This window comes from Cydia strobilella, chromosome 4 (assembly GCF_947568885.1).
Source record: "Cydia strobilella chromosome 4, ilCydStro3.1, whole genome shotgun sequence".
Lineage (NCBI taxonomy): Eukaryota > Metazoa > Arthropoda > Insecta > Lepidoptera > Tortricidae > Cydia > Cydia strobilella.
The window spans coordinates 3,525,666-3,540,374 of NC_086044.1; the positions used below are offsets into that span (position 1 = coordinate 3,525,666).

At 39.2% G+C, this 14,709-nt stretch overlaps 1 protein-coding gene and 1 long non-coding RNA gene across 2 annotated transcripts in view; both read left to right on the forward strand.

Moving 5' to 3' along the window:
- LOC134740516 (uncharacterized) overlaps positions 1-14,709 on the forward strand; it is a 245,252-nt gene that overhangs the window by 79,610 nt on the left and 150,933 nt on the right. The window lies entirely within an intron of this gene.
- On the forward strand, positions 8,843-11,725 carry LOC134741133 (androgen-induced gene 1 protein-like). The gene is made up of 2 exons (XM_063673904.1): positions 8,843-9,070; positions 11,115-11,725. The coding sequence occupies exons 1-2, from the start codon at positions 8,918-8,920 to the stop codon at positions 11,652-11,654; spliced, it is 693 nt and encodes a 230-aa protein (XP_063529974.1). The 5' UTR covers positions 8,843-8,917; the 3' UTR covers positions 11,655-11,725.

A 14,709-nucleotide genomic window follows, 5' to 3' on the forward strand; every position in this document is an offset into this window, starting at 1 on the left:
GAGTGATTTTTAAATGTTTTTCGGGATTACCCAATTTCTCAATTTCCGAAATTACCCGAATAAACCTTATATTAAAAGGTTTATTATAATTATGCACTACTCGTACCTATTTATATCAAAGCACTTACTTACACACTTACGTACTTACGTAGGTTACCGTAGGTTATAAGGTAGGTTAGGTTACTTACGTAGGTCTTACTTAGTAAAGCGTATTTTGATATTACACACAGTCACGCAACACATATTCATGAAATACTGACCCGAATTACGTTTTCTTTGCTCTGTCGAAGACAAAGTAAGTCGCGGTTTGAATATGCATGAGGGTGCTTCTTGTAATTACACAGTATATCGACTTGAATACTACATTTGCTTATTGAACATAACGTAAGTTGAAATAACAGAATGAATTTAGATAAGGCGCTGTAGAGCTGTGTCATGTTGTACACAATTCTATGTTAAGTATAGGTTAAGATACAATGTGATATGCAATAAAGATTATGAGTATGAGTATGAGCCTGTATGTATTAAATTGTACTGCTCCTTATTGGAAACGCGAATGTTACATTAAGAAAATGTTTGCTATTAATTTGATCCAGGCGTTTACGTTTCACGGAACGGGATTTCATTGAAAATCCAAAGTTAATCAAATCGAGATTTACTCGGAACAGCGGAAAATATATCTCGGCCTCCTAATAATTCTAAAAGGTTGTAAACAAAATATTATATTCGGTGCCCGCGGGTCCGCCCTGGGGAAATCTGGGAGCATTTACTTTCGAACCCGAATCAAGCACACGTGTCAGTGATATAAATAGATGTTATTGGGTAATGGATTTAAGTTTAAAGTCAATAGGAAATAGTACGCAAAACTCTGTGTAGGGGGCGCCACTACCAAAATCCTTCACAATCTGTGGGTCTACGGGTCTATGGGTTCGTTAAAATTATTCTAACCTCTCTATCACTTGCATATTCGAGCGATAAAAAGGCAGATAACTAAATTTCGATTTTTGCGTTTCCCGGTAAGCCCTTTGTAAACAAACCGCCTTGATGCATCAATGTCATATTTTATTATCTGTGAAAACTTGTCAAAAAGCAGCAGAGTATGTATAAGTAACTATGGTTTACGATAGGTGCTAGTGCTGCACTCTGGCGGCAGAACATTGTAGTAATACCCCCTATTGCTTTGCCGTTGGTTTACTATATTCTCACGGGTGAATTTTATTATCTTTTCACCTCAGGAGCTCGAACAAGCCTACTTTCGTCACTCCCTGGAGTGAGGAAAGTGCGACTTTCCTCACTCCAGGGAGTGAAACAATGTAGCTTTTTAATTTAGTGAAGGCCATGAACTTCATACTTTTATTACATTTTTTTTATGGTACGGTACGGTACGGTACGGTCTCGTATCGTATCGTATCTTATCGTACCGTACATATTATAATACTTTTTTTTTTCTGTTTATTCTGTGTAATTCGAAATACATTTTAACCTTTAATATGTTCTCACTACTGAGGTGAAAAATTATGTGTGCAACACGAGAGCAAAGTTATTTTACATCTCGTGTTTTTGAGTCCCTCGCTGCGCTCGTGATTCAATTATAGAATCTTTCGCTTTCTCGGGACTCAAAATAAACACTCGCAAGAAAAACCAACTTTCCTCTCTTGTTGCACAAATAACTATTGAAGGCTAAAGGCCTCTAAAGACCTTGCAACAAATCGTCTCCTCATTCCTCTGGAATCGTTAGCAAAGTCAGCCAAACATTTTAATATGATTTCCTTTTTAGAAGGCTCTTTTTGGACATAATTTTCTTCTTCAAAATTATATTATATTTTGTAGCAAATTGGGCCAATTAATTTCGTTTTTAGGGTTCCGTACCCAAAGGGTAAAAACGGGACCCTATTACTAAGACTCCGCTGTCTGTCTGTTCGTCTGTCACCAGGCTGTATCTCATGAACCGTAATAGCTAGACAGTTGCAATTTTCACAGATGATGTATTTCTGTTGCCGTTATAACAACAAATACTAAAAACAGAATAAAATAAATATTTAAGTGGGGCTCCCATACAACAAACGTGATTTTTTTTCCGTTTTTTGCGTAATGGTGCGAAACCCTTAGTGCGCGAGTCCGATTCGCACTTGGCCGGTTTTGCGTATTGTACGGAACCTTTCGTGCGCGAGTCCGACTCGCACTTGGCCGGTTTTTTTATGTTTACATTTATCAAACTCCAGGTCTGTTTTATGTATTTTTGTAAGTTATAGTTGTACCTAAAATAAATAAATAAATAAATAGTGTACAATAAATAAAATAAAATCGTACTCATGTGAAAGTGATTTTAAATAATTGCCGTCTAAGCAGTCGCAACGAATTGTAATCCTAATTGCATGAAATTACTGATGAGGTGAGTATATAGAGCCCTTTTTTAAGTTGGGGAAATGCGTTTACGCATGCCACCTGGCCCGAGGGAACCAGGAGTGATGACGGACTAACCAGTGGTAGGACTACCCTCTAAACTAAAACCACCAATGAATGCCGAAGCCGCCTTGTAGAGGAGCGCCGCAGAATTACTATCAGCATTCGACTGCGTACGAGTACAGAGCCCTAGCATAAGCAAAAGTTCTGTGGTGGCAGCATGGTTCGCCTGTCACTTTCGCACACAGGTATGGTGACAGGCGATAAAAATGCGACCGTGCTCAGCCCGCTGACATATTAAAGAGTTGATCGGAATAATATCTAGGAATTAATTCCATTTTTATTTAATTAGATATGTAAATTTAGTATGAATATGTATGCCGTAAAGTGGCTGATCCTATTCAAATGGAGGATTGTGGACATTATTAGTCCGTTATCAGCGCTAGACAGAGCGGAGATTGCGGGTTCGAACCCCGACTCGTATCAATGAGTTTATTGGAACTTATGTATGAAATGTAATTTTATAAACTTAATTACTAGCTGACCCGGTGAACTTCTTATCACCTACATATCTATATTTATTGTGTTTGGGATTTAATTAGAATTAAAACACTCTGATAGCAACGCAACGGACATGTATTTTGCGGCAAACTGACATTTAACATATTTAATTTACGAGCTACCTACATTTACCAAAATACTACCATATTAAGTATATCAATAAATATTAGTCCTAAATGTCTCCTTTTGGCACGTCACGGATTATCGAATCATTGTATATTAGAGAATAAAATGTCATGTCACAAAAATTCGGTACTGTAAAAACTAATAATGCTAATATAGTCCTCATATAATAGTCCTAGCTTTCATCTGTCAATTCACACCACATTCACACTAAGCGCATATTACTTTTCACTTCAGCAGCTCGAACAAGCCTACTTTCGTCACTCCCTGGAGTGAAGAAAGTGTGACTTTCCTCACTCCAGGGAGTGAAACAAAATAGCTTTTTAATTTAGTGAAGGCCATGAACTGCCACTTAATACTTCGGGGTTTATTACAGTTTCGAAATACATTTTAACCTTTAATATGTTCTCACTACTAAGGTGAAAAATTATATGTGTCACACGAGAGCAAAGTTATTTTGCACAAATAACTATTGTGCAACAAGAGAGGAAAGTTGCTTTTTCTTGCGAGTGTTGATTTTGAGTCCCGAGAAAGTGAAAGATCCTATAATTGAATCACGAGCGAAGCGAGTGATTCTAAGGTAGAATCTTGAGCGCAGCGAGGGACTCAAAAACACGAGATGTAAAATAACTTTGCTCTCGTGTTGCACACATAATTTTTCACCTCAGTAGTGAGAACATATTAAAGGTTAAAATGTATTTCGAATTACACAGAATAAACAGAAAAAAAAAGTATTATAATATGTACGATACGATACGATGCGATACGAGACGAGACGAGACCGGACCGGACCGGACCGTACCGGACCGTACCGTACCGTACCATAAAAAAATGTAATAAAAGTATGAAGTTCATGGCCTTCACTAAATTAAAAAGCTACATTGTTTCACTCCCTGGAGTGAGGAAAGTCGCACTTTCCTCACTCCAGGGAGTGACGAAAGTAGGCTTGTTCGAGCTGCTGAGGTGAAAATAACTATTGTATAAAAGGCTCAGTTTTAACTTTTAATACATATCAGTAATGTCAATAATGTGTAAAAGAAACCGTATTATTTCTGACTTACTCACATAACGCCATTATGATGCCCTAAGCATATCTCTCTCTATAATATGATACTAGCTATCTATTCGGTTAGATAAAAGGCCGATTTCATCTACCTACATATTTTGGTGCCCCACTATGCGCGGTGCCCTAGGAACTGTTCACGTTGCTTAATGGTTAATTCGACACTGCCATGGTTAGAATTTGGTTTCTAAAGAAACGTTTCTCATTTGAATTATAGGTAGTCCTTGTTCCAATCTGACCTACTACGAAAAAAACTCCCTAACCTACTAAGAATCTGACCTCCCTAGAATAAGACTAAATAAAAATTTCCTGAATATAGAGTGAGATATGTTTAGAAACTGACTCACTCCGAATCCAATATGATCTACCCAGAAGCTGACCAAATAAGAAACTGGAAAGGTTAGGATTAACCCTATTCCAAATTTGGTAACCTCCGCCCAAACCGTCGCATCCTTTATCATGATACGTTTATCAGTTTATTAAAAACCGCCTATATCTCACATCTTCGACTTAATCAACAGTAAATAACGAAATACCTTTGTTATAAGCTTAATAACACTTACCTCGGTTACAGTCAATATTGTCTATAAGCTGAGCTGGCTCCGGTTATTGCCAATAAAGTATAGGAATTAATAGAAAACTTAATACTTTAGACATTGTCACCGTTTGAGTTTCATAGATACTTGGGTGACAAGGCTTTGTGAATTTGATGGACAAGAATTTGTGGATTGTAGTTAGCTTTTGCCTAAGAGTGTCCTCTTAAGAGAAAATAATGAAATTCTATGTAGGTATACCCCCAGTAGCATTTATACGTCATGACGTCAGCGACGTCATTATGACGTAATAATGCCGTCATTATGACGTCGCTGACGTCATTTTGCTACCTGGGACGTTCTTCTCCAGGACCTACCATAATCTGCTGAAAGTTTACTTAGTCAATTTTGTTTGTCAGGCCATAAAGTTAATTTTCCTTGATAACGACCCAAATGCCGGTCATATAAAGCCTGACCAGTAATATATGATCATTGTCAAGAGGGCGCTGTTGTTGTGCATGTATAGGGTGACGGTTCAGTATAGTATGAAAAAAATAGTTCCAGTGAAATTCCGCAACATGGCGCGTGATCATATATTCCTGGTCAGGCTTTACCTAATACATAATTAATATAGATATTCGATAACCAATGAAAAACAGGCTACATTTTACTGATTTTTTTTAAAGACGTCATCTGAAAAAGAAGAGCCGCTTTTATAGATTTTGAGTGTACCTGTACCTAGATATTCTAAAAACTGTAAATAAAATAATGCTGATGTGATACAATGACTTTACCGTATGAAACCCAGGAGGCAAAGGTCTGTAATCTTAGCAGTAATTAGCATAATACAATAGCATTGTCAGAGTTTACAAAATCAAGGCTGTATCGTACGTAAATATCTCCGCTGTAATTACTTTGAATATGCTATACAACATATAAAACAAAATACATAATAGCTACATACAATGAAACAGCACTCACAGGAGGCCAATTCAAAATTACTTTTTGATGTCAAGATGACGTCATTTTGTTATTCAGAATTTCGGTATTCAGATATTACAATTTCTAGATATTACATACATACACATACATATCACGCCTATTTCACGGAGGGGTAGGCAGAGACCCCGAATTTTCACTTGCTACGATCCTGACATAATTACCTCTTTCGCTTCCTTCACTTCATAACATTCTTCATACACGCTCGCCGGTTTAGGGTGCTCTTGACCTGGCCTTTCTTCAGGATTTCCCCGATCTGATCAGAGAAAGTCCGCCGAGGTCTACCCCTTCCAACTACAACTATTACAACTAGATATTATCCCTAATCCCTAATAAGTAAAACAGTTATATAATTATCCCTAACTAATTCTACATGATATTAAAGCTCTCCAAGGCAAGGGGAGGCCCCTTGCTACGTGTTGGATTTATGTATATCCCCATGCACCGAAGAAGACCGGGATTTATAGGCCTGTAAAATCCAAGGAGTATTATAAATATTAAAGTAATTCTGTCTGTCTGTCTGTTACCGCGTTGACCGCTGAACAGATTAAGATGAAACTTACGGAGATAGCTTGAGACCCGGGGAAGGACATAGGGTAGTTTTTGTCAATCATTTGTCCCATTTGTGTTTAACTAGCGACCCGCCCCGGCTTCGCACGGGTGCAATGCTGATGATTATACACATAATACAAACCTTCCTCTTGAATCACTATCTATAAAAAAAAACCGCAATAAAATCCGTTGCGTAGTTTTAAAGATCTAAGCATACATTGGGACAGACATCCATCCAGACATCAGGAAGCGACTTTGTTTTATACTATGTAGTGATATGGTCACCCCACACACCGTGCTGCGGTGGTCCGCGCTCGGCTTAGGCCGTGTGGTCACAAGATAATACGGTACCTAAGCCTTATTGACGCTGTTTAGATTTAGAACGTTATAGACGTGCGATATCTACTTATAGTTGGTCAAGCAAATCTTGTCAGTAAGAACAAAAAAAAATACACTAATCCCCTTCTTTTGGGCGCCAGCACCAGTGCAAGACAAAGACAGTATGACTTTCTCCGTCTACGCCCGAAATGAGACAGTCCCTTGACAAACTATACTTACTATTAGTGGCGGAGCGTCAATATAACTCTGATTGCCACCGCCGGTGGCCACCCCGGCTCGCCCACGGGTCGCCAAATATTTTATTGTGCACTAGTTGTTAATCGTATCTCGTAACTTGCGTGTTGCTTTTACATTGAGGGCACAGATTATTAACTAGATTGAGGGCCGAATCATTTTGTATGGTTAAAATATTGATTGTATTTCCACCGTTTAAATATTCGTCCGTATTGAATTTACACAATGTATAATTGCTTCTATTCATAATATTATATCTTTTTTTAAATTCATAATATATAATTATAATAATAGAATATTGATATTCATATTATAGTAAACTTTTCACTATGGTGATCCAGAATTCCTATGTTAAATATTCATGTTAGAACATCTTGCTCTTCATGAGACGAATGTCGATGCAATTAATTAACTTTAATTTGTATTTCGTAAGGTAACAACCAACACTCACTAATTACTACCACAAGTGCAAAGCCATAATGAACCGTACTGTAGCAAAACAAGGTTGATTTTTCTTTAGGTCAGTGAGTTTTGTTGACACCTGACGATTTGTTAATTAATTAAGTCCTTATAACATAAATTTCAATTAAAAACCAAGTATTTATGTTATTATTACCACAATATCCGAGCCACACGGATATGGCATCCAGAAAATATGAATAATCAGAGTTGTTATCAGAGACCCCTCAGTGATAAGTGACCCGGAGATGAGAAAAGTCTATCAAAAGGAGTAACGTCATTATCAAATATGCTGTATCCTTGTGGCGCCCAATGTACAATACAATGCACGTACAGTCAGCTGCAGAGATAGTTGACCTTCCCTGCAAACAAATTTCTATACAGAAGACTCATATTTGCTATTGTCAGGGATGACTCACGTTAGACCGGGCCGGGTCCGGGCCGGAGCTTCCAGCGCTTCGTTTTTTATGGAAAGCATCACGTGATCACAGGCCCGAGAATTTCAAGATATAATATGTATCGTTGCACATAATATTAATAGCAAACACCTAAAATTATAATTAGAATTGTAGTAAATAATTGTTTGTAGATATTTGCCTAGAAGTCAGAATAAAAAAAAAAACAACAGTTGCATAATATTGTATTGTATGAATATTCCTAAGAACACTGCTGTTAGGATCCTAAGAACACTGCGCCGGGGCCCGCCGCGCCGCGCTTCTTATGAAGTTGATTTCAATCTCACTGGCAGTCATTTTAATCTACAAATAAGAGTGCTGGGGCCCGTTTATCAAAACTAGCTTGTAATACAAGTGGAAGTCCCTTTTTGACAGCTTTTGTTAGAAAGGGAGTTCCACTTGTTATTACAAGCTACAAGCTTTTGATAAACGGGCCCCTGGAGTAGAAAAAACCGGCCAAGTGCGAGTCGGACTTGCCCACCGAGGGTTCCGTACTTTTTAGTATTTGTTCTTATAGCGGCAACAGTAATGCATCATTTGTGAAAATGAGATACAGCCTGGTGACAGACAGACGGACAGCGGAGTCTTAGTAATAGGGTCCCGTTTTTACCCTTTCGGTACGGAACCCTAAAAAGATCGTAATACAGGTAAACTGAATGAATTCAGATGAAATAAATAAGTACGATGTTCCTACTACTGAGACTAATCTACTGACACTTCACACAGTAAAATCCGTCAAGCCGCTTAGGCTACAGAAATTGCCCAAGGACCAGGTATACAAATATAACGAAACTCACAAACCAGTACCCTCTTTTCATAACTCGGTCAAACACGTGGCATACGCCAATGAACTTGAAACCTTCATCGTCATATCGACCCGACCAGACACCGGTTATCTTCATGACAACAATCACAGTGCCAGTTGCACCATCCGCCTTGACAGACTGATTATCGTCAGACCGGCATGCCGGGGTGGTTTACCTACTGTGTAACTTTCCATACAATAAAATTTAGCGAACTCTCTAACGATGACTAATAGTTTGGTGCAACGGACCCTTATTTAGATAACTCCACAACTATAAATTCATTCGTCTCCCGTCCGTCGGTCGAATCGGTCCTAGTTGATACAGAAAAGGTCCGTAAAAACAATACATACGTGATAACTGCTAGTATATTTGTTGTACACACTAGGCGTTATGTTGCTACGCCTATTCCACGTATCTGCCGCGTCGCTGTTCTGGTATACAGTGTGGTACGACCAGAGTTTCATAGATATACCGTTCCCGAATGAGAAGTATGCGCAGTATGCTTTGAAAGGGAGAGTTACTTTCCTGACGTTCTGGTGTTTGGTGAGTTTTTAATGTTCATTTTACGTTACGTACAAATAGCCATACATTTGACGTGCCCCTCCCCCGCAAAAATCGGCAGACTGTTTTGTACAGAAAATTACAGGCAAGGCGTCTCCAGTTGCTAAATGCACTGGGGCCCGTTTCTCAAAAGCTTGTAACTTGTAATACAAATGGAAGTCCCTTTCTAAAAAAAGCTGTCAAAAGTGACATCCACTTGTATTACAAGTTACAAGCTTTTGAGAAACGGGCCCCAGGTCGCTGACGATGAACTAGCAAAAAAGTTATTAATTTTATTTTAAAAGTTAACCCAAAAGAGTATTCTTCAATATAATGTTTTCTTTATTTCTTAGAGCTGTAATTGCAATAATATGGACGATCAGTGTGAAATTGTTAACGTTTTCCCAGTCCGGTTGGGAAATAATAATTGTATGGTTATTTATTTCTGGTACTGTAAACATGTTTGAAATTTTAAGTAAACACAACTGCAATTTTGCGCCCCAAGACACAATGCGCGTTTACCGCTAAGAAAACCCCATTTACTGTGGTCCCACAGTTCGAAGGCACAGCCCTTACCATGTCAGGGAGTATTGGGATCCTCGGTGTCGACATCTCCAGTGACGTCCAATTCCGTAGCCACCTGGAAGGGAAGGCTGATCTGGCATCCAAAAAACTCGGTGTGCTCAATAAAGCGTGGCGATACTTTACTCCTGGGCAAAGACTGCTGCTCTATAAATCGCAAGTCAGACCCCATATGGAGTACTGCTGTCACCTTTGGGCAGGAGCACCTGGATGCCAGCTTGGACCCTTCGACTCAGTCCAAAGGCGCGCTGTACGAATCGTCGACGATCCCTAACTCACAAGCGATATTGAACCTTTAAGTCTAAGGAGAGACTTCGCCTCCTTATGCGTGTTCTACCGCTTGTACAATGGGCTGTGCTCTGAAGAATTGTTTGACATGATGCCAACGGCCGCTTTCTATCACCGCACCGCTCGCCATCGGCAGGGTGTTCATCCTCACACCCTAGCACCTAAATGGTCGCGTACTGTGCGGTTTAAGAGCAATTTCCTCCCGCGTACGCTTTGGCTGTGGAATGAGCTCCCTGCCGAGGTTTTCCCGAGGGGCTACAGTACAGTATGGGGTTCTTCAAAAAATGAGTGTACAGGTTTTTAAAGGGTCGGCAACGCGCGTGTAATATCTCCGGTGTTGCAGGCGTCCATAGGCTACGGTAACTGCTTACCATCAGGCGGGTCGTATGCTTGATTGCCACCGACGTGGTATAAAAAATATATATTGTGTGCGAACATAATTTACTGCATACAATTAATCTTTAGATCTTTAGACCTATGATGTAAGAGTCCCCGGCAAGCTCGATTCTCCATACAAACGTAGTTACGCTCTCATTTTAAAACGACGACTTGCTAGATTGCTCTGAAACCTTGTACTTACAATAAAATAAGGTATATCTGTGCTTGTAATTAGCTTCAGATACCATAGTTAAAATAAGCGATTTTGACTAATTTACAATATTAGTTGGTGGTAATTGCTACAACTGTTTCAAATTTTAGGTATCTACGTCAAATGGTCTCTGAGAAAAACGCATTTAACTGATTTGCAAGACCGAAGTGATCCCATAAGTGTTCCGTTTGTCAATAAAAAGTTTTGCACGGAACACTAAAAATACAGCGAATTTAAGTTTTTCATACAAAACATGTTTTTGCGTTTTGCTCGATTTCGTTTGTTTTATGCATGCATTACGAAAGTATTAAATTACACGTGAACCTGTTGCTAAACTACTGTCACGACATTAATTTCACGCCACTAATTTCGTAATGTAAATCCCGCTTTAGGGCTATGAGTACCGGGACAGTAAGACGGCGCAATTAAGCGGACACCAGGTGATACCCTCCACATAGCTGCATACATTTTGTTGGTGGCCGGCGACTGGTTGCGCCGCCGTGGTGTCTGGCCCTTATAGTCTCGGTTATTGATACAACTACCTTGTTTTAATTTTAAGTTAGCTTAATATTCAGTCTTTTGTTTCAGGTACTGCAAACACTCTACTTCACAGTCTCCGTTCTGAATGACTACATCGGCACTAATGTCGATCACCCCAAGCAGAACTCCATCTTACGCTACATCAAGGACAAGCTGTTCATCCTCGCCTTCCCCATCGCTCTCTACGTTACCTCCTTCTTCTGGGGCATCTACGCCATCGACAAAGACCTCATCTTCCCTGACTGGATCGCCAAGATCATCCCCTCATGGGTCAACCACACCATGCACTCATTAGTTCTTCTCTTCATCATTTTAGAACTAGTCATAACATACAGGAGATATCCATCTAGGTACGTTGGGTACTCGATAGTCGTTTGTTTCAATTTTATGTACACGTTTTGGTTCCATTTTATTTACTATCAGACTGGGGTTTGGGTGTACCCTGTTTATGGTGTGTTGAACTGGCCGGGTAGGGTAGGGCTTCAAATGGCCAGTACTACTTTAGCAGTTGGATTTTACCTGCTGGGAGAGAAGCTGAATGAACTTGTGTGGACGAAAGTTGATAAGCAGAAGGTGAAAAGCAAATAAATTATTTATTTTATAAGATGAACGCATAATTTTAAAACTATAAGTCCCAGCACCATACTATAAAGACGACTATTGTAGAGAACTTAGAATATTTTGTTAATTGTCAGTTTGGTTGTAACTTCAATCATTTTTTTTAACAATGAAAAACTGCAAAATGGGACACAACGCTGAGGGAAAGGAAGAAACATTCACTTGACAAGTTGTATTCAATTCTATTTTTTGTAGCTACTTAACGCTTCATGTATGTATGTCAAATTGTCAAGTTTCATGATTTCTTGTGGATGGGACTAGATACGTTTTAAGTACCTATAGATACTTTCGACTAATTAATTATACAATGACTGTTTTTCTAATCCCTTTGTTTAATTTTAACCCTAACTCAATTTAATACGTTCGCAGTAATATAAGTTATTTCTGGTACCTCAATCGTACTTTTTTCACGGATTCCCGGATTCCCAAGAAAAGGATAAAAGCGGAATGTCTTTCGGATTTTGAGGTTAGAACTTCGTTAGTCTCTTTTGGGCGTAATTTAAAAAAATAATTTAAGAAACATGTTTTTACCGTATTTTTATTACAAATGTTACACATTTAAATAAATTAGTGTGCTAAACTTCCAAATAAATGTCTACAAACATTTTACGTGAGAGCATGCCCATCAGTGTAGGGTTCCGTAGGTACCCGTCCGTCAAAATATACCTTGAACGGGTGCTATTAGTTAGTACGTATCACGTAGGATAGGATGGGAAACAGTGGCTCGGAAAAAAATTACCGGGTACAGTGGCTCACTCAACCTAATTCCAACATGATAGAGGCGATATTGGGGCGACTGAGCCATTGTTCGAGCTGAGCCACTGTTTCCTACCCTGCCCTACATAACAAGCAAAAGGTTTTGTATGAATTTTTGCAATGAAGGGAAGACTTTGCGATAACTCAAAAACGGCTTAAAATCAAATGAAGGGGCACAGGTTATTAATATAAATCAAATTGTGTAAACGTATTTTCTATACCTAATGTAAATATCCAGAGAGGAAAATGGGGACTAAGTTTGTATGCAGAAGCGGGTGTCCCCTTTCCTCTTAGCCACACGAATCTAGCCTAGCCGCCGCCACCATACAATCGAATATTTCAAAGCTCTATCTACAATTCAAATATTTAACCTCATTAAGACGAAGTTGTAATTGTAACAAACGATTCCCTTCACGGTAACAATTTTACCTCCATAACTCGAAATAATAATTTTGACCTCTATGACTCGAAATAATAGACGATTAGTTGAATTAACTCTATATCTCGATGTAATATGTTAAAAACCTTTATAACTCTAATGAAAACAAGTCGACTGGTACTTTACTGAGGGCCTACCAACCGCGAACCCCGAAGTTGGCAAATTGCGGGTATTTTTCTCTTTTACTCCAATTAAGGTGTAATTAGAGTGACAGAGAAATATGCCCGCACTTTGCGTACTTCGATGTTCGCGGTAGGCCCTCAGACGGCCTAGCCAAGGTTGCAATCGCTTGCGCTTCGCCATCAAATCGGTTTGTGTCACTTCCATATTAGAGTGACAGTGACAGTAGCCTTTCGTTCGCTACGGAGCGTTAGCGATTGGCATGTAGGCTACGGGGCCCGGTTTGTTAGATATAATTGGGCAGAAAACTTTAGTATTATTTTTATACTCAACGAAACGCAATAAACTCACAGGATAGAATTTTACTGAGTTTCACACTCGTAAGGCCAAGGAAATGAAATATTACATTAGAGCCTTAAGGCGAGGTAAATCCATCCATACTATCCATACTAATATTATAAATGCGAGTCTGTCTGTCTGTCTGTCTGTCTGTCTGTCTGTCTGTGTGTTCCCTCTTCACGCTTAAACCGCTGAACCGATTTATTTGAAATTTGGTGTACAGAAAGTTTGAGTCCCGGGGAAGGACATAGGATACTTTTTATCCCAGAACTCACCCCTCAAGGGGGTGAAAAAGGGGGTGGAAATTTGTATGGGGAATCAATAACCGCTGAACCGATTTAGATGAAACTTGGTATGGGGATAGTTTGAGCTGTGGGAAAGGATATAGAATAACTTTTATCCCCGAAATCATCCCTTAAGGTTGTAAAAAATGGGGTGGAAATGTATAGTGTGGACCAATTTGGGGGTGAAAAAAGGGTGGATTAAAAAGCAGATTTGTTTAAGAATTAAGGTACCCAAATTACTAATTCCACGCAGACGAAGTCGCGGGCAAAAGCTAGTACTTAATATTATAAATGCGAAAGTCTGTCTGTCTGTCTGTGTGTTACCTCTTCACGTTTAAAACGCTGAACCGATTTAGATGAAATTTGGCATAGAGATAGTTTGAGTCCCGGAGAAGGACATAGGATAGCTTTTATCCCGAAAATCATCCCCTAAGAAAGTGAAAAGCGGGATGGAATTGAGATAATTGATGAAGTGCCTGCTAATTTGTGTGCATAATATTCTCAAATTGAATCTTTCCAGGCGCTATACTTACTTTAACTGATGTTACTAAGCCCGCGCAGAAGAAGTCCCGGGCCAAAGCTAGTCTCCTATAAAAATACCTCTAGAGGTTCTAGAGTGTACGTAAAGTGTAAGACCTCATTAGTAAAGCCTAAATATACTTTTTCCTCAAATACAACTGCATTACTGCCTCTCGTTAACTCCGCTTAATGATCGCACTTTTGGGGTTCTGCGGAATGAAAACCTTTTTTTTTTAAGTTTTACATTATTATTGTTATTGGGGCCTTTTTACAGATTGATTAGTGTTTATTGTTTATTACAAGTCCATACATTTGCTACTTGGGTTTAGTGGCAAATGTATGAACTCACACTAAACACTAATCAATGTGTAAACAGGTCGAGTATGAACTCCAGTTATATATCCTGCGTCACACTTATCCGTATTGACTTTTTTTTACCTTACGTCGGTGGCAAACAAGCATACGGCTCGCATGATGGTAAGCAGTTTTTGTAGCCTATGGAAGCCTGCAACTTCAGAGGTGTTACATGCGCGTTGCCGACCCTAACACTTCGCACCCTCGTTGAGCT

What these genes read in the sequence shown, in the direction of transcription:
- LOC134741133 (XM_063673904.1), top strand. Translation starts at nt 8,918, where the DNA reads ATGTTGCTACGCCTATTCCACGTATCTGCCGCGTCGCTGTTCTGGTAT. An exon ending in TCCTGACGTTCTGGTGTTTG is followed by an intron (nt 9,071 to 11,114) that starts GTGAGTTTTTAA and finishes CTTTTGTTTCAG; the next exon opens with GTACTGCAAACACTCTACTT.